The sequence below is a fragment of the Musca domestica genome, unplaced genomic scaffold (assembly GCF_030504385.1).
Source record: "Musca domestica strain aabys unplaced genomic scaffold, Musca_domestica.polishedcontigs.V.1.1 6, whole genome shotgun sequence".
NCBI classification, from domain to species: Eukaryota; Metazoa; Arthropoda; class Insecta; order Diptera; family Muscidae; genus Musca; species Musca domestica.
This window is the reverse complement of record NW_026712363.1, coordinates 7,295,361-7,315,172: the sequence shown is the minus strand read 5'-3', so window position 1 is coordinate 7,315,172 and position 19,812 is coordinate 7,295,361. Positions and strand designations below refer to the sequence as shown.

The following is a 19,812-nucleotide window of genomic DNA, read 5'->3' as shown; positions in this document are numbered from 1 at the left end:
CAAAAATACACATACAGACGCACATGCATAAATCGACACAAAATGTGATTCTATGATGATCATCAAAAGGAATTATAGGTCTATCTCGCTTGCTTGTTATAAACAAATGCACAAAGGCATAATACCCTGTACCACAGTGTGGCGTAGGGTATAAATTCGATGTGCAAAGTTACAAGTTTTTATTACTTTCATGCAAGTTATTTATTACTTTTCAAATTGCAGAGCGTTTGTGTGGAAGGATGGATGTATCTTTACGAAGCCCAATTGTATTGTCTAATCTGACAGAAAAAATTAAAAATTTTGAATTTTTTTTTGACACTGATGTAGAGTTTTACATTCTTTATGAAATGATACAAAAGAAAGTCAATACTTTTAATTGCTTAGCTGTGTGAACAATTTTGCTGTTATGGGGTTAATCGTCACTTCATAATTTGTTATTCAGCGGATAAGAATCTGTTTTTTTGAATGGATAGTTGGTTGAATTCTTGTATTTCGAGACGAAGCAACGCCTACAGCACCCACCAGAAGACCGGCAAAAATATTCACATGATTATCTGAGAACAGAAAGATTTGAGCAAAACAAAAAAGAAGAAAATTGTGATAAATTTGTACATATATGTGTGTGCGTATATTTTTATTTGAGAGAACGACAAGAGACGCCAATGAGAGATAAGTCTCAACAACAGCAATTTTGTTTACTTAAGTATGAAAACGAAAACAAAATAAAACAAAAATATTTTGAATAGACCGATAAATAGTGAGCGCCACTAGTGCTAGTCAGTTGTTAATGACACTCTCGACTAGAGTGAACGGGTTGTGCTGTGAAAAAATGGCGGGCGGTCATGTAAGCAACGAAAATCATTCGAACGAGACCGAACAGTTTGCGACACACGATGCAAGTGACGTCAATATTTTGGATGCGATACTGGTGCGTATTGGGGAGTTCGGCCGTTATCAAATGTTCAATTTGTTGCGTTCATCCTCATTGTAAAATTTTTGTAATGTGCAATTTAATGCACCGAACGTGCTGAACGCCAGCCAAAAAAGAGAACCGGATACGCAGGGCGGCCGGCTAAATTTTAAAAAGTGATGCCAAGTTTCATGTTGTGTATTGTACAACATGAGAGACGTGTTGCAAAAATACAACACTGGGGATAATAGTGGGTAGGTAGAACACCTGATAAAGGTAAATAATAAATGTCAGGGAAATTGTGGGAAAATCTTGGAAAAGAGGGAAAGTTTGGTTGAGCGTCCTTGGTGGCCGTATATAAAGCACAGAGAGGGCTAAAAGCGCCATTATTTCAAAGTGGTGTGGAACAGAAACAGTTCAGTCAATTTTTAAATGTTTTTTTTTGTGAATAGAAAAAGGAAATACTAAATTGGCAGTTACAATTTGTGTGTTTTATTGTTTTATTTGTGTGGCGTATCTAAACAATTTGTAAGTGTTGATTTGTAAGTGATGTTATGTCGGATGTGTTGTGTTAAGTTTTTGTGTTCTATTTAGGAATAACGCCGCGCATAAATCCACAATTGGACAACGCCATCCGACTTGGACGAAAAAGAAGCGGGCATCCCCAACAATTATTTTTGTATCGCCAGGTGCGGCACAGGGGTTCCAGGCAACGAAAAGGTTCTGGAAACGGCCAAAAGACCTGGGAAACTGCCAGTGGATAACACTTGGAACAGGCAACATTACCAATCCGGGAAGCTAACCAGTAGATCCCACATAAAAATCTGTAAAAAGAAGATAAAAAGTTGCCTAAGTATGCCGTTGTGAAGGTAATGTAATTCAAAATTTAAGTTACTTACCAAAGAAAAGAAAGAAAGCCAAATCCCGCTGAAAAAAGTCATATGGAGTTCCTTTTCCTTTGACGGAAACACCACTGAAATAAAAAAGAAAAAAATATGAAATTCATCAATTAGTCCGAATTTGACCAAAAGAAAAAAAGAAGCTAAAACAATATTTGTTTGTTAGTGTGTAGTTTAGTATATAAGTTAAACGTAGTGTTTGTAGTTAGATAAATAGTGCTTAAGATACAAATGTGAGGAAAATTAATGCCCATTAAATCTTATTGTTAGTGAGTGTAGGGTTGCCTCAAAATTTTACAGCTAGAAAGTTTTGATTTTGTTGTTTGGGACAAGGATTTGAAATGCCCAAAAGATTTGTCTAAGTGAGCTCCTTTAGGCAGAAATTTAAAGTACTTGTATTGGCCAAAATTGGCGCTTCTAGCAGGGTAATAAAAAAAGGTAATCTGAGTATTGACTCACAATTTTTGTTTTTCGTTCGGGTATTAATAATCCAGTTTTTTTTATGTGTTCGTGTTGAAATTAGTTTTAAGAGAACGATTATGATTCTAATAAATAAGCTTAATGTCTAATTGTCAAAAGAAATAATATGTTGTGCTAAATTTTATTTGTGAGAGAGGAGGTTAGGCGTTGTAAGTGAGTGTGTGTGGCTTTTTGGGGCCCTTTTTAAATTTTTTGAGTGTATTTGGACTAAAGGGTCAAGGATGGGTGGGCATAGTGGGGGAGCAATAATATCAAGCTCCTGTGTCATAGGAGTATGTTGTGTATGTTTGTTTTCAGTTTTTCTGTGTTTGTGTTTATTCCAGTACAATTATTTAAGTGTTCATTCCCTAGGGTTGATGGTGGCAGGGTTGAGAACCCCCTGGATTAACCGCTCCCTCCTGAGCTAGTGCGGAACCCCACCATAACGCCGAGTAGGCTGAATGTAACAATATGGCGCCCAAGACTAAAAGAAAACATTAATGTCTTCCAGACATTAGCCAATAATATGTGCAATAAAATCTACGCACTGTGCAATATACCATAGGAGACAATAGATTTAAGCAAAATATCGCATTTTTTACATGCTTGCGAATATTGCAACCACTTTCTAAGTAATTAAAAAGTGTCAATTGTGCAATATTTAGCATAGAAAGTAAAAAATTAGGATATTCTGTTCCACTGATTAGGGTCTAGTGCAATAGCTTTTGTTCGTGAAGTGTAACAAAATTTGTATTGTTTTATGACCTGTGTTTTGACGTGTATGTGTTTAAATTCTTTAGAGTAGCGACAATATTTTAAGGTTAGCATAGGATAATTACAGTATCTGCGAACCGATGGGCCACAGACTGTATTGCACTAATTTTATCCTTTCGTGAGATCTCTTTTCTTTAAATATTGGAGAAAACTGCCACGGTGCTAATTTCTAAATGAAAAGTTCAAAGTTTGTAATTGTAAAGTCCAACTAGTCAATACTCTATGACAACCGTAATAGGCCACTATAAAATAAAATCATGTTTTTTTTTTGTTTGAAAAGCATAGACCACACACATACTTTATTACAGCTGAAAATACTCCTAAACTCCTCTAATATTTGTCATTGTCTTTGAAAATTTAAATTTTGTTTGTTTTGTTAACCTATTGATTTTTATTTGTTTTGTTGTTATTTAACCTATTGATTTATATATGTTTTGTTTTTATGTATACCTATTGATTTTTATTTGTTTTGTTGTTATTTAACCTATTGATTTATAAATGTTTTGTTTTATTAATATTTACTATTTTTATAACTGTGTGTAATACATTAATCCCTTTTATTGTCTTTTAAAATTAATTAGTTGGTAGTTCATTCCATATAATCTTTACAGCCAACCACATAAGTATTTCCATCTTTATATATATAGTAATATCAATGAACGCAGCTACGGTAGGGAAAAAACGCAGGAAAAGAAATAGATCGTTAGTGTTTGACCTTAGCAGAACTTCAATTGCATCACCAAAACCGAAAACTAAGAAAAAAGAAAAAATGCAAAACGCTAATGTCAACCCAACTGTTCGGGATTTATCAGGTTCAATTAATAACCCTAATCCTAGCACTAGTGCTGCAGCTAAAATGCCTTCTAACATGCCTCAACCCACTGTGCCAATGCAACCAAAAGAAGTTGACCAACTTGTCAGAAGTTTGGTGCAAGATAGTTTGAACCATGCCCAGGCAAATCTGCAGGCTCTGGTTGAAAAGAGCGTGAGCAAGGAGATGGAAAAGGTTTACACTGTAGTAGATAAATTAAATGATGCAATCGCAAAATTATCGATCAGCAATCAAAGTGCACCACCAATTCAGATGCCTCAACCAATTCCTACGTTAAATCCTAAACCCCCTTCTTCGCCCCCAAATAGCGTAAATAATCCACCTATAAACCGTACCCATACTATTACTCCATCCTTCATGAGTTTTCAAAATTTTCAAGGTATAAGAATTGAGAGATTTGGGATAAATTTCTCTGGCAGACCCAATACTTTGTCAGTAGAAGACTTTATATACCGGCTAGAACATTTTCAAAAGCTTTACAACCTTCCATGGAAAGATATTTTGAATGAGTTCCATGTTTTAGTTTCAGGCCCTGCTAATGAATGGTTCTGGCTAGAACAAATGAATAACAATATTTCTAATTGGCAGTCATTAAAACATGCCTTGTGTGAAAGGTTCAAAACCAGAAGAACATGCTTCGAAGAAATGCGTGATTTGTTAGAGCGAAAGCAAATGCCAGGAGAATCGATAAACTCTTTCTTCCACGACTTAAACGCAATGAGATCTAAGCTAGAAAGACCAGTTTCGGAATACGAAATGATCTCCCTGGCTAAGAAAAATGTGCGAAAGAATATTTCAGGTATTGTTTATTCGATGCAAGTATCCTCGCTTGAGCAATTGAGAATTGAGTGTATTGAGATTGAAAAGACATTCTTTCGACGCGATCCTGCCCCAGTTACTACTCCTACTTACAATAAACCAGCTCGTGTAAATGCGATGCATGAAGAGAATGACAAAGAAATTTTTCAGGTATTCGATGAACCAGATGAAGTAGTAGATGTTTCAGCAGTCAATGTTCAATTAGTCTGTTGGAATTGCCAAACTCCCGGCCACGGATTCAGGGATTGTCTTTCCACTCAAAGAAATCTATTTTGTTTTAAGTGTGGAAAGCAGAATACCACTACGCCGAAATGTGCAAATTGTCGATTGGGAAACTCGAGGAAGAACCTGGTTACAGCGGGAAACCACCGTTCTGCCGAGCAGCCCGCAGATCAGAATCCACAATCGATTTAGAAAAAAGTAAAACCGATAAACAAATTTACCCTAAAATTCGACATTATTTACCATTGGAGGTCAGGGAACAAAATTATGAGGAAATAAGGTCAAGAATATTCGGAGAAGATCAAAATGAAATGAATAGCAAGCAATTCAAGAAAAAACAGAGAATTTCAAAACTAAGGCAGAAGCAAAAACAATTTAAATTGCTAAAGAAATCTGTGTCTGAATCAATAGTCCGATGCCAATATAAAACAGATTTAAGACCATATGTTACGATAAAAATTGAAGGAAAGGAAGTTAGAGGTTTATTAGACTCTGGCGCTACAGTCAGTCTACTGGGAAGAAATTGTAGAGAAATAGTGGAAGAGATAGGAACTAATGTAAAACTCTATAGTTCAAATGTCACCACTGCTTCTGGTCAACGGCACCGCATTTTAGGTACAATTGAAGTCGATGTTGAATATCAAAGTCAGTTAGCTAAAATGACATTGTTTCTATGTCCTGACTTAGAACAGGAATTATATTTAGGGATAGATTTTTGGAAGATATTTGGAATTGCACCCGAAATATTTCCCACAGAAGAAATAAATCTGGAACTTCAGCAAAAAATTCATGGGAATTCAGCTAATGATAATGAAAATATGCATGTTCTAACAGAGGAACAACAGCAACAGCTAAATGAAATTGTAAACAAATTTCCGACATTTGAAAAGAATGGATTGGGATGTACCAAGTTGGAGAAACATGCCATTAAATTGATAGAAGGAGCAAATCCTGTCAAGGACAAACATTACCCTCTGTCGCCCGCCGTACAGGAAATAGTCTATAGAGAAATTGATAACATGATCAAACTAAACGTGATTGAAGAAAGCGATTCACCGTGGAGCAACAGGACTACCGTAGTGCGAAAACCAGGCAAAAACAGATTCTGTTTAGATGCGAGAAAACTCAATGCACTAACCATCAAGGATGCATATCCATTGCAGAACATTGATGGGATATTGAGTCGAATAGATCAAACGCATTATATTAGCAGTGTCGACCTGAAGTACGCGTTTTGGCAAATAGAACTTGAAGAAGAAGCCAAACCGTACACAGCCTTCACAGTACCAGGTCGACCGCTATACCAATTCAGAGTAATGCCGTTTGGTCTATGCAATGCGGCGCAACGACTCTGTCGTTTGATGGATCGAGTAATACCTGGTAAACTGAAGTCCAACGTGTTCATATATTTAGATGATTTACTGATTATATCTGATGAATTTGAAACGCACTTGAAATTGTTGAGCGAGGTAGCAGATTGTTTAAAGAGGGCCAACTTAACAATTGGTTTCAAAAAGTCCTCGTTTTGTTTCCGTGAATTGAAGTATCTAGGGTTCATAATCGGAAACGGCTGTTTAAAAACCGACCCGGAAAAAGTCAGCGCAATTCTAAAAATACCGATACCAAAGACTCCAAGAGAAGTAAGAAGCTTTTTAGGCACGGCCGGATGGTACCGTCGTTTCATACAAGATTTCGCTTCCATATCCGCTGCCCTAACTGATACATTAAAAAAGGGGCAGAAATTTACGATGACACCTCAAGCATGTGAATCATTCCGAACACTGAAGAAAGCTCTCACCTCGGCACCAGTGCTTCGACATCCCGATTTTCAGCGAGAATTTTTCATACAGTGTGACGCATCTGAGTACGGAATTGGAGCCGTTCTTTTCCAAAGAGATGATAATGGTTGGGAATATCCAATTGCTTTCTACTCGCAAAAACTAAATTCAAGTCAGAGGAATTATTCGGTAACTGAGAAGGAATGTTTGGCGGCGGTTCTTGCCGTAAAGAGATTTCGACCATACGTGGAATGCATGAAATTCACCATGATCACAGATCACGCAAGTCTCAAGTGGCTTATGTCACTGAAAGATTTAAGTGGGAGACTTGCTAGATGGTCTCTGCAGCTTCAAGCTTTTGATTTTTCAATTGAATACCGAAAAGGATCTGAGAATGTTGTGGCTGATACCTTATCCCGTCTACCAATTGAATCGGAGATAGCAGTAGAAGAAATCACTAGCGATGATATTTTGGATTTCGAAACCACCGCGTTTGACAGCGAGGAGTACCTGAAGTTGCGAAAAACAATAATAGAGAATCAAGAAAGACTACCCGATTTAAAAGTCGACAACGACAAAATTTACATAAGAGTGAATAATTTTGATGAAACGACGATGGAATTTGAATGGAAATTGTGGATACCGGAAGAAATTACCTATACGATGATTGAGAAGGCCCACAATTATAATCAGTCTGTCCACGATGGCATAAATAAAACTATGAAACGTTTAAAAACGTATTATTATTGGCCAAAAATGGCATGCCAAGTAAAAAATTACGTGTCCAATTGCCAAGTCTGCAAAGAAACCAAATCGTCAAATTCTATTATGCGACCTACCATAGGAAACGAGGTTATCACAGAAAGGCCATTCCAAAAACTTTATGTAGATTTCCTCGGAAAGTATCCCAGATCTAAAAATGGAAACGCCTACATTTTTATTGTCATGGACCATTTCACTAAATTCATCTTTTTACATGCGATGAGAGAAGCTACCGCTAAAAATGTTGTGGAATTTCTGGAGGACAAAGTATTTCGTGTATTTGGGGTCCCAGAAACAATCCATAGTGACAATGGAAAACAATTTGTCTCAAATATGTTTCAAGAAATGGTTAAGAACTACAAAATAAACCATTTAACGACAGCGTACTACTCTCCACAATCAAATGCGGCAGAGAGAGTGAACCAGTCTGTACTGGCGGCGATAAGGACTTATGTCGAGAAAGATCACCGAGATTGGGACTTATACCTATCTGAAATCGAGCAAGCTCTCCGAACGTCGGTACACTCCGCCACAGGGGTTAACCCATTCTTTGCATTGTTCGGATACAATATGTTTACCAACGGAAATGATTATAGATTAGCCAAGAAACTCAAATCATTCACTGACCACCAAATTATACAATTTAATAGAAAGGATAGATTAGAATTAATGAGAGAAAACATCAAGAAAAACATGCATCAAGCTTATGAGGCCAGTGCCAAAAGGTACAATAGTAGATCACGAAATGTAACTTTTCGTCCAGGCCAGGAAGTCTTTCGTAGGAATCACGTTCTCTCAGATTTCAAGACTAATATAAATGCGAAATTTTGCAAGAAGTTTTTGAAGTGCAGAATCGTGAGACCTATTGGAAACAATATGTATGAGCTGGAGACTCTGCAAGGGAAACCCCTTGGAAACTTCCATGTCAAGGATATAAAAGCTTAAAATGATGTGAGATATAATTACTGTGATATAATTACTTAAGTGCAATATAATTTATAAAATGTATGTCGTGTATGTCTATTTTATAAATTATAATGTGTCGTTGTTTTTATACATAGAATTTGTTTTATAAATTGAAGGTTTGTATTATCAAATAGGATGTGGATGTCTTGAGGGTCTTGTGCAATAGATATGCGATTAGAAAGGAAATACGCAATAATAAAAATCTGTGATATAGAATTTACTAGTGCAATATAGGATAATTAAATTAGTTCGTTATTGTCCTAAATTATTTATTTGTATTGCTCAGAATTTTTTTTTCTCAGTCGTTATTGTCAACTTTTTTTTTAAATTGTATGTCTAAAGCAAAGATAACAGCTAAAGAGCCCGGCTGAATGAGACTTCAGGGTGTGGGAGTTCCCCACGTTGTGGAAAACATAAGTAGAAAGACCAATATTCCATTTAATTCCTTTCAAAATACAATAGCCACCATCTCTGATTGTCTCAAACAACCAAAGTCCGTTTATATTCATGAAAAGTTCCGTAGATTTTTTTTCTAGCAACCATTTCCGGCATTAAAGTATTCAATTGTTACCTGGTAACCGATATTTCTCACATTACAATCGCGGAAATTTAGTTGATTTTTATTAAATTATTTTAAAAGCATAACAGATTTTTCAACTAAGATTAAAAGAGTAATATAATGTGGCAATGTGATTAAGGGAAGAATAAAATCATATCCCCTTTGCATTGCTGTTGATTTTCATTTGTTTTGATTAAATATCTTTTTCCAATATTCTCCTTTTTTCCCGGGGAATGCAAAAATATAGTCGATATCATTTGGTTTTTGTTACATATGGCCTTATGATAGTTTGTATTTCTTCTCCATTAAAAACCATAGAAGATTTTTTTTATTCTATTCATTTGTAGGTATTCTGTTTTTCCTGTATTTTCAGAAAATTTCCCGAAAGTTGTGTCAATTTTTGTTTTTTTTTTTTAAATATGTACTCATCTTTTCAGTGTTTGTCTATCAATGAATATCTAATGTTACAACATTGTATCAGCTTACCACTTGTTCTTTGGCAATCTAGCAAAACAGAATTAGATACTTTTCAGCTCAGTTTTGAAGATTCACGAAAAGTTTTTTTTTGCTCACACAATACTCTACATTGTCCCATTTAGAATTCAACATTTTTATAGTAAAAAGGCATTTGAATTGTTACAAAAGCCTGAGGTAGTAATTTTAGTACTCCAAAAAGAAACACAATTTGTTCACTTTGGCATAATCTTTCTATCAGAACCTTAAATTCGAATTTTCGGCTTTAAGAATGAATAATTGTAATAATTTTTTTTTTGTCATTTCCATCAAAATGTCTTTAATTTTTTATCTTCATCGCCAATACCATAATACTTTTCGTACACTTTTCTAAAAACACTTCTTTTTCATAATCCAACCACCAACAGATACCCCCAATACATAATTTCCAAATCCCAGATTCAGTCGTTCATACTAAACCAACATTTTCAAATTCTACACAGTTTGTACACGTATAACACATTTCCATAAAACCATCTTCATACCATGGGAAAAGAATATAGGTACACGCTTGGGATCATTGATATGTCAAAATTTTTATAGTGTTTTATGAAAGATAAGTGGATTTTTAAATGCTTTTCATACGACGCAATTTAGAGTTTGTTATAATATGCATTCTTTCCACCAAAAAAATTCTTACAAATTTTATAATTTTTCATTCAACATTTTCAATTCCAATATCAGGGTGACAGTTCATTGCCATTGTCGATGCGACTACTTGTTTTTTTACCAGGCTTCATACATTGGAATAGTTCCCAACTGTAATCCCAACTGTAATCTTTAGTAGCTTCGTCTTGGCGTTGACTCATTTCACTATGTCATTACTCTTTAGTGTGCTTTGCTTGGTTCATTACCAAACGAACACTTTCGGTTTTTATAAAATAAGCCACTACAAAAATTATTTTTACTCACCTGAATTATGTTCTTGAAATACGCCAATCAGCAGTTTACTCCTTATGCAGCGATTTGAAGCCGTTTGGATATCCTATTTTTGTTGGTTGACAATCTATCTATCCGCACATCAGTTCTTTGTTTAAATTTAATTTTATACTTTTTTCATAACACACAAATAAGTTTCAGGCAGATGCACTGCCAATTTTAAATATCACTTGCACTTTATTTTTATACACAACCATGGTCGTTTACCTGAAAAGGAAAAAAGAAAAACATTAGTAAATATGGGAAAAGAAAATGACAACAAAACTATTGTTTTGCAGATGCATAAATACAAAAAATGACTACCTGCACAATATAGAGACCTGGTTATAAATTGTTTGATGAGTGCGTGCAACTTCGCCAAATTTCTAAAAACAAAAAAATACAAGGAGTTAGAATGTACAAATACCTTATTTCTTTAAAAAATTACTACCTGTTTTTGGTTTGTCCGATTCCGATGAATGAGCTGCAACAATACACGGCAAAGTCGCGTAGGGATTTATTAATCGACAAACGGCATGAATGGGCAATGTAGGTGAATGAACGGCGTTGCGCACCCTTCATGTGCGTTTACACGACTGCAACTACTTCGTGCATGTGTGTGTGTATGGAATTTTTTTCAATGGATGCAGCGTGCCTGCACGCACACACACACTTACACATGAGACTCCCAAGAATGAACATGGCATTTTTTTTGATTTGTCTGTAATAAAAGAATATAAATTGATTATATTTCTGGGGGGGGGGAATTTATTATAAAAGGGAATTCTTACCTTTGTCCGAAGGAATAAAATTAAACACAAGAAATTTGGTTTGGTCGCGTAGTCATTCCACGCGAAATGGTGGTGACGAAAAAAAAAGGGAGAAACTTACTTAGCTCCACAATTTTATATTCCGTCTACGACTGGATGTAAGGATTCACGCACATCACCACTTTTTTTTTAATTTTTTCCTAAAGTGGTGAAGTTTTGTTGCGTTCATCCTCATTGTAAAATTTTTGTAATGTGCAATTTAATGCACCGAACGTGCTGAACGCCAGCCAAAAAAGAGAACCGGATACGCAGGGCGGCCGGCTAAATTTTAAAAAGTGATGCCAAGTTTCATGTTGTGTATTGTACAACATGAGAGACGTGTTGCAAAAATACAACACTGGGGATAATAGTGGGTAGGTAGAACACCTGATAAAGGTAAATAATAAATGTCAGGGAAATTGTGGGAAAATCTTGGAAAAGAGGGAAAGTTTGGTTGAGCGTCCTTGGTGGCCGTATATAAAGCACAGAGAGGGCTAAAAGCGCCATTATTTCAAAGTGGTGTGGAACAGAAACAGTTCAGTCAATTTTTAAATGTTTTTTTTTGTGAATAGAAAAAGGAAATACTAAATTGGCAGTTACAATTTGTGTGTTTTATTGTTTTATTTGTGTGGCGTATCTAAACAATTTGTAAGTGTTGATTTGTAAGTGATGTTATGTCGGATGTGTTGTGTTAAGTTTTGTGTTCTATTTAGGAATAACGCCGCGCATAAATCCACAATTGGACAACGCCATCCGACTTGGACGAAAAAGAAGCGGGCATCCCCAACAATTATTTTTGTATCGCCAGGTGCGGCACAGGGGTTCCAGGCAACGAAAAGGTTCTGGAAACGGCCAAAAGACCTGGGAAACTGCCAGTGGATAACACTTGGAACAGGCAACATTACCAATCCGGGAAGCTAACCAGTAGATCCCACATAAAAATCTGTAAAAAGAAGATAAAAAGTTGCCTAAGTATGCCGTTGTGAAGGTAATGTAATTCAAAATTTAAGTTACTTACCAAAGAAAAGAAAGAAAGCCAAATCCCGCTGAAAAAAGTCATATGGAGTTCCTTTTCCTTTGACGGAAACACCACTGAAATAAAAAAGAAAAAAATATGAAATTCATCAATTAGTCCGAATTTGACCAAAAGAAAAAAAGAAGCTAAAACAATATTTGTTTGTTAGTGTGTAGTTTAGTATATAAGTTAAACGTAGTGTTTGTAGTTAGATAAATAGTGCTTAAGATACAAATGTGAGGAAAATTAATGCCCATTAAATCTTATTGTTAGTGAGTGTAGGGTTGCCTCAAAATTTTACAGCTAGAAAGTTTTGATTTTGTTGTTTGGGACAAGGATTTGAAATGCCCAAAAGATTTGTCTAAGTGAGCTCCTTTAGGCAGAAATTTAAAGTACTTGTATTGGCCAAAATTGGCGCTTCTAGCAGGGTAATAAAAAAAGGTAATCTGAGTATTGACTCACAATTTTTGTTTTTCGTTCGGGTATTAATAATCCAGTTTTTTTTATGTGTTCGTGTTGAAATTAGTTTTAAGAGAACGATTATGATTCTAATAAATAAGCTTAATGTCTAATTGTCAAAAGAAATAATATGTTGTGCTAAATTTTATTTGTGAGAGAGGAGGTTAGGCGTTGTAAGTGAGTGTGTGTGGCTTTTTGGGGCCCTTTTTAAATTTTTTGAGTGTATTTGGACTAAAGGGTCAAGGATGGGTGGGCATAGTGGGGGAGCAATAATATCAAGCTCCTGTGTCATAGGAGTATGTTGTGTATGTTTGTTTTCAGTTTTTCTGTGTTTGTGTTTATTCCAGTACAATTATTTAAGTGTTCATTCCCTAGGGTTGATGGTGGCAGGGTTGAGAACCCCCTGGATTAACCGCTCCCTCCTGAGCTAGTGCGGAACCCCACCATAACGCCGAGTAGGCTGAATGTAACAAATTACATTCTGCTCTGCATACCGATGATCTTCAATGCTTTCCAGTCCATTTCGTATGTTTTTACTGCCAGTCCAGTAGTATACAGGTGGGTGTTTGATAAGTTAATAACATTCCATTTGTTTAGATTATATTAATCGGTGAACTTTATTTATGATTTCGAACTAAGGTATATTGAGTTTTGTTGTGACGTGATTGCATTGTTTTGAAATAGGTTAGGTTTACATCTTGCACGTTTTCGTTTTATCTACTATCTGTACAAGTGATTATTGAACTATATTCCCAACATCACACTTTGTGTCACTGGGAGTACACGGTACTACTCGAAGTCTAATTATCCAACTGTATTAACTTCTTTCGACAGTCTTTACGTATGCTATAATATACTTTATTGCATTCTTCTAAATTAATAGTGATAGTGCACTGGTAAAAAAATAGAGTCCAATGCTAAAATATACAAAAATTAATAAAAACATTTCTTTAAGAATTGTGTGCTTATGGATATTTTTGTGATTTCTTGAATGAAATTTGTTTTGGAAATGTGTAAAAAGTAAAGTAAGTTTTGTATATTATTGATATTAAAATGTTTATAGTGATCCATTTTGACTAGGGAAGATTCCACTTCATCCAAAAACTGATTTGAAACTATTGTTATATGCAGAATGCCCGATATTTACCTTGGAGTAAAAAAGCAAATTATACGGTAATCTCGTGGTATTTTAATGGCAACATCCAACTTTCAGAAATAAAATGAAAGTTTCCTCCTTGGGAATGTACTTGTATTTTGTAGCAAAAAAGTAAATATTGTTTATGGTTTGAAATTCTCCGGCATCTTTATCCTCTAAAAACAAATTGTAAAAGATCACGAGTGCGATGTGGATCGAAGACTATTAAATTCTATATTCAACACAAAAATAGATATTGTTCGATTTTGAAATTTCGTACGTTCGACATATTTTGGTAGCATTCACATGAATACATGTGTTTAACTTGTGTGATGGAAAAAAACGACCGATAACGCGAAGTAACGCTGACAGTTAAAAAAAAAAAAAAACAAGTAAAAAAGTTGTAAGTTCGGCCGGGCCGAACTTTGAATACCCTCCACCATTTGGTACAAATTTGGTAGTTTTCAAAAAATAAAATCCATTAAAAATTCTGTTAAAATTTTAAAAATACCGAATATAGCCATATATTAGGGTCTATACGACGACGTGGACCTGCATAGGCAACTTTTGTTATAAGCTATTATAATATTCGAATGCTTAACTTGAAAAAAAAAATCTGTTTATAATGTAGCTAAAATAAATAAAATACCGAATATAGAGAGGTACAATGCGTGGACCTGCACAGACAATTTTCTGGCATAGGCTGCACAGACAATTTTCTGGCAGGTAAATAATGTCGCTAAAATCATCAAAATAGTGAATTTTCTGTCTTAGGCTGTGGTATCCATTGCGAACTTCAAATACCAAATTTTCAACAATTCCGGTAAATAATGTCGCTAAAATTTTCAAAATACCGAATATCGAGGGTACCGTTATATGAGGGCTATACGAAAACGTGAACCTGCACAAACAATCTCCTGTATTGTATCCAATACGAACTTCAAAAACCAAATTTGAAACAATACCGGTAAATAATGTCGCTAAAATCTTCAAAATACCGAATATCGGGAGGTACCGTTATATGGGGGCTATACGAAGACGTGGATCCCATTTCCTGTCTGAGGCTGTAGTATCCATTACGAACTTCAAATACCAATTTTGAAACAATTACGGTAAATGATGTCTCTAAAATAATCAAAATACCGAATATCGGAGGGTACCGTTATAGGGGCCATACGAAGACGTGAACCTACATGACTCATTTTCTGTCTGAGGCTGTAATATCCATTACGAATTTCAAATACCATATTTGAAACAATTCCGGTAAATAATGTCGCTAAAATCATCAAAATACCGAATATCGAGGGGTTCAGTTGTACGGGGGCTATACGAAGACGTGGACCTACATAGCCCATTTTCAATACCAAAAGTCCTGCAGACTAATACACATTTGAGTAAATTTTTATCAACATACTTCATTTCGCTAGAATGATTTTCACAGACGGACGGACGGATAGACGGACGGACATTGATAAATCGATATAGAATTTTATGTTGATCAAGAATATATATACTTTGTGGGGTGTAAAATGTATATTTCGTGGTGTTACAAACGGAATGGCAAAATTAAAATACCCTCCATACTATGGTGGAGGGTATAAAAAACATTTGTCAAATGATATTATTTTGTTAATTTTGCAAGTTTAAACATTGTGTTAGAGTCACCTGTAAAATTATTTTTTATTTTTAGCATTTTTATGACTTTAAGCTGTCCAACTGTTTGTTACCTTAAAATAAACACTGCACCTAATAACTTGTATTTATAACATACTATATTATATACGTATGATACAAATATATTCATTTAAACTTATACATGACTTCTATACAATGTTTAAGCTTGCCTTAATAAGTTGAACATGCGTCATCACAGTAATCTATTTTCAACGCCAACATTATGTGTGTATGTTTTCATATCCTCCACCATATTATGGAGGGTATATTAACTTTGTCATTCCTTTTGTAACTCCTCGAAATACTCATGTCAGACCCAACAAAGTATATATATTTTTGATCAGCGTAAAATTTTAAGACGATTTAGCCATGTCCGTCTGTCTGTGTAATCACGCTATCTTTCGAACGAATTGAGATAGAAGGCTAAAATTTTGCTCAATCTTAACAGAATTTTTTAAGGATTTTATTTCCAAATTCGTTCCAAATGGTGGAGGGTATTCAAAGTTCGGCCTGGCCGAACTTACTGCTTTTTAACTTCTTAATTTTTGACTTTTAACTTGTTATACCCTACAACACTATGTGTATTATAAGTTTGGTTGGGTCAAAAATTATGTAACACCTCGAAATATTGGTTTCCCACATAGGAAAGTATATATGGATCTTCCTATCTCGCCGTGCTGAGTCGATCTAGCTATGTGTGCCGTCCATCCGTATGTCACTCTACAGTTCGCATTTATAGTCCGATCCTCACGAAACTTGGCATGGAGTTGGAGTTCTAAAGTAAAATTACAAATGCACAAATGTGTCACTTATGACCGTTACGTTGATGCTCATATCCAAGATATCGCATATACAGCAAAATATCTACAATCTCATATATAACTAACTGGCCCAGTCCGCGTTGCCGGCCCGTAGTTTTAGTCTTTAATGCATAGTTTTTAATCATAATAATTCACAAATCTGGCTCACGTAATTGCCACAATTTTTAGCATAAATGATGACTCCATTAAATATAAATAAATACGTCTTTCAAAAAATCTGATCCTATTTTTCAGTAAGAGGTTTTAGTTTGATAGTTAAAACCCTTATATCTATATATATAAATGTAAGTTGTGTTAGTTACTACGCTTATAACTTAAGAACCGCTGAACTGATTTTAATGATTCACACAAATTCGGAATTGTCTCCTCTCCGAAAAGGATAATATCCAAAAAAATCGAGTAAAAATGTGATATATTAACATTTTCATTTTGACTTTTCAAATGTACAATAGTAATGTTTTATTTTGCATGATTTTTTTCCATTTCGACTTACTTTTTTCTAATGTACATTTGTAGTGTTTTTTATATTTTATTTTTGAATTCGAATATTAATACCAATTTATTTAATTGACTTGATTTCTTAAGTACTGAAATCGATGGCAGGTTACATGGAAGTGTAGTACCAAATTATGTGGTGGCTAAACGGAACAGATGATATCGAAATAATTTAACGCTGTCACACCAAAGTTAAAAGATGATTACCTTTTCAAAATCACTAAAAATCATGAATAAGAGATCTCATTGCAAACATTCTCAAATCGTGAAAAAATCGAAAAAAAAATTTCAATGGAATCGAATTTTAAAATAATAGTACATTCTATTGACAAACTTTGTAAGGATCTCTAAACATTTGCTATAAAAAATCAGCGAACAAATTAAAGATTTTTTCAATTTGTTATTCTTTTTTGTCAATTTTCTTCAATTTGTATTATCATATTGAATTCAGTGGATTTTTTGTGAACAAACTAAAGAATAACTTTTTACTATATACAATTTTTCACCAAAACAATGAAATAAGTGCGAAATAGGATGTTAACTGACATCTACCTTTCAACTCCAGGGTCTACATCGTGGTTCAGCTGGAAGATGCAAACACATTTAAACAAGCAAAAATGGCCGAAAAAGCCTAATGGGGCTTATTTCAAAGCGTGAGCCTACTTCTTTCATGTGACAATAATCCGTCCAATGTGAGCTTAAACTGCAAAATTCTTTGGGAGTACAATCAGTAAAAAACCAAATATAAAGGGGGCAAAATAGTAGAGCGAATGGGACTTTTGTAAGAAAAGGATTTCTATCCTTCCAGAAATTCTTCCCAAACATTCAAGATACCTTAAATCGCTTTAGCATAACTCACGGATAAGGGTACAACCCGATTTCATATTTATATAACCATCGTATGATTTAAGCTATTTTTGGTCTTGGCCACTCTTTTCATTTTTTTTGGCCCTTATTTGGCATCTTTGTTTCTAAGGGGGTAGAGAGGTTCTCTAAAATGTGAAATTTTCAGAGTAGGGCCCATATTGGTCTTGACCACATTCATCAATTGATTTGGCTAAAAATTGTATTTATGCTACCCTGGGGTAAAGAACCATCGTACAGATAATTGCCACATATAAATTTATTCATGTAAAGTCCCCACATTGGAGTATCCCCAAGTCCACTTTCACATCTAATGTGTGGTCGGAAAAGAAAATTTTGTATTCTATTGAATTTGTAACCCCCAAGTGAATATTGGTTGGGATCGTAGATTTGGGATGTACATCTATATGAAATAAATTGTGGAAACGTGAACACATTACAAATATAAGAAAGTAGCACGGGACCGATTATTTGTTGAATCATTTCATTGAATTATACTATGATGAAAAATATGGACTTTATGGGGTCTCCAACTTACAGTTTTAATGGCAAATAAAATAAAATTAATTCCCATATTACGGTAATGGGTGTAAAATAGTAATTATATTTGACTATTCTGAAATCATTCTGCCCTAATTTATGAGGTGGATAAAACTATTTTACTCATTTAAATCACGCGAAAATTTTTTTTTAGTTTGACATACTATGTTGTTCTGCTACATTTTTGATTTGGCCTCTATTTGTCATCTTGGGTTATAAGGAGTAGAAGCAATTGTTTAATGTAATTTGATGTTTCGGAGTAGTGCCCATATAAAGGTACCTCCTGATTTTACCATATTTCAAAGGTGAAAATCTTACACAAAAACCAATTTTAGAATTTTCTCCATGTAATTGTACCCCCTCAAGTCCACCTTTTGGCGTGCAAACAGACCGACATTGTTAGGGGGACCTATGAGGACTCTAATGCACAGCCTAAGGTGCTAATGGGTTTAAAAAAGCAATTAAATTTGGCTATTCTTAAATCATTCAGCCCTCAATTATGAGGTGTACAAAATACAGTAAATTCCAAATTACTGCTCATTTGACTTGAAAATTTTGCTACGATTTTTACCATACTAAAAATTAATTTGATCCCTTACATGGGGATAAGATTGATATATACTTTTAATAGATTTGTATAGCACATCCACGCATTTGAAGCCCACAGCCTTAATATGGGTGCAGGTATTTTAAAACACTTTTAATCGACCAGTACGTGAACTCTTATATCAGTCATATCTGTGAATAATTATGCTTTGACAAATATGCATAATAGACAAAAACTACGGGCCGGCAACGCGGACCGGGCCAGCTAGTACCATATATATTAAAAAGTATACATAAACTGTTTATAATAGGCCCATGTAAGTTGGTTCTCTACCCCCAAAGTAGCCTTAACACACATTTTTAGCCAAATCGATTCGAAAATATAATCAAACCCTCGAAATAGGTAAAATCAGGATGTACTTTTATATGAGCGCTACTCCGAAACATTGACGTTGAAAAAATTTTCGCGAACAGGTCTTCTACCAGAAGCTAGATGCCAAATAAGGGCCAAATCAATTGAAAAATGTGACTTGTCACCGAATACCTTCACATAAGAGTTATAATGAATCATGGTCCTATACTTATAATTATTTGAAAGAATTTATTCTTAAAATCTCAAATTACCAACATATGAGGAATTTGAAAGGGGCTATATCACTTGAGGGGGGCTATTTCACAATGTACACCAACCTGATACATATTTTGTACAAATTATTCCTCATGTAACCCCTAGGACTGTATCAAATTTAAAGCTTTATCGTAATATGATTACTACTTTTAAAGGTTCGGAAGAATTTTCCGAGTATATGAATCCTTTTCTTACTATATTTTCAATTCACTCCTCTATTTTGTATAGTCCGCATATTACAGTGCCTCTTCATATTCGGTATTTCACTGATTGAAGTCCCAATGAATTTTGCATTTTGAGTTCTCATTGGAAGGATTATTTCCATATCTAATCAAAATTGAAAATTTGGACATGGCAACCATATAACAGCATGTATAAAAAAATATGCAAATTTTCTTAATTTTTTCGGTTTTTA

The 19,812-nt window shown here is 34.7% G+C and overlaps 1 protein-coding gene and 3 long non-coding RNA genes across 4 annotated transcripts in view; 3 read left to right on the top strand and 1 right to left on the bottom strand.

The window, feature by feature from the left end:
* The first annotated feature begins 772 nt into the window (after positions 1-772).
* The window catches only part of LOC101891523 (organic cation transporter protein), a 31,156-nt gene continuing 12,116 nt past the window's right edge, over positions 773-19,812 (top strand). Inside the window, exons 1-2 of the mRNA XM_005182264.4 lie at positions 773-968; positions 13,171-13,252. Coding sequence (XP_005182321.2) covers positions 788-968; positions 13,171-13,252 — 263 coding nt within the window. The 5' untranslated portion in view covers positions 773-787. The remainder of the gene's footprint in view (positions 969-13,170; positions 13,253-19,812) is intronic.
* On the top strand, positions 975-1,735 carry LOC131805693 (uncharacterized). Its single transcript, XR_009343777.1, has 2 exons — positions 975-1,438; positions 1,505-1,735. It is a non-coding gene; the product is annotated as an uncharacterized LOC131805693 (long non-coding RNA).
* Positions 1,380-11,082, bottom strand: LOC131805691 (uncharacterized). Its single transcript, XR_009343775.1, has 5 exons — positions 10,863-11,082; positions 10,736-10,797; positions 10,406-10,639; positions 1,810-1,883; positions 1,380-1,734 (listed from the first exon to the last, which is right to left on the bottom strand). It is a non-coding gene; the product is annotated as an uncharacterized LOC131805691 (long non-coding RNA).
* On the top strand, positions 11,352-12,164 carry LOC131805692 (uncharacterized). Its single transcript, XR_009343776.1, has 2 exons — positions 11,352-11,868; positions 11,934-12,164. It is a non-coding gene; the product is annotated as an uncharacterized LOC131805692 (long non-coding RNA).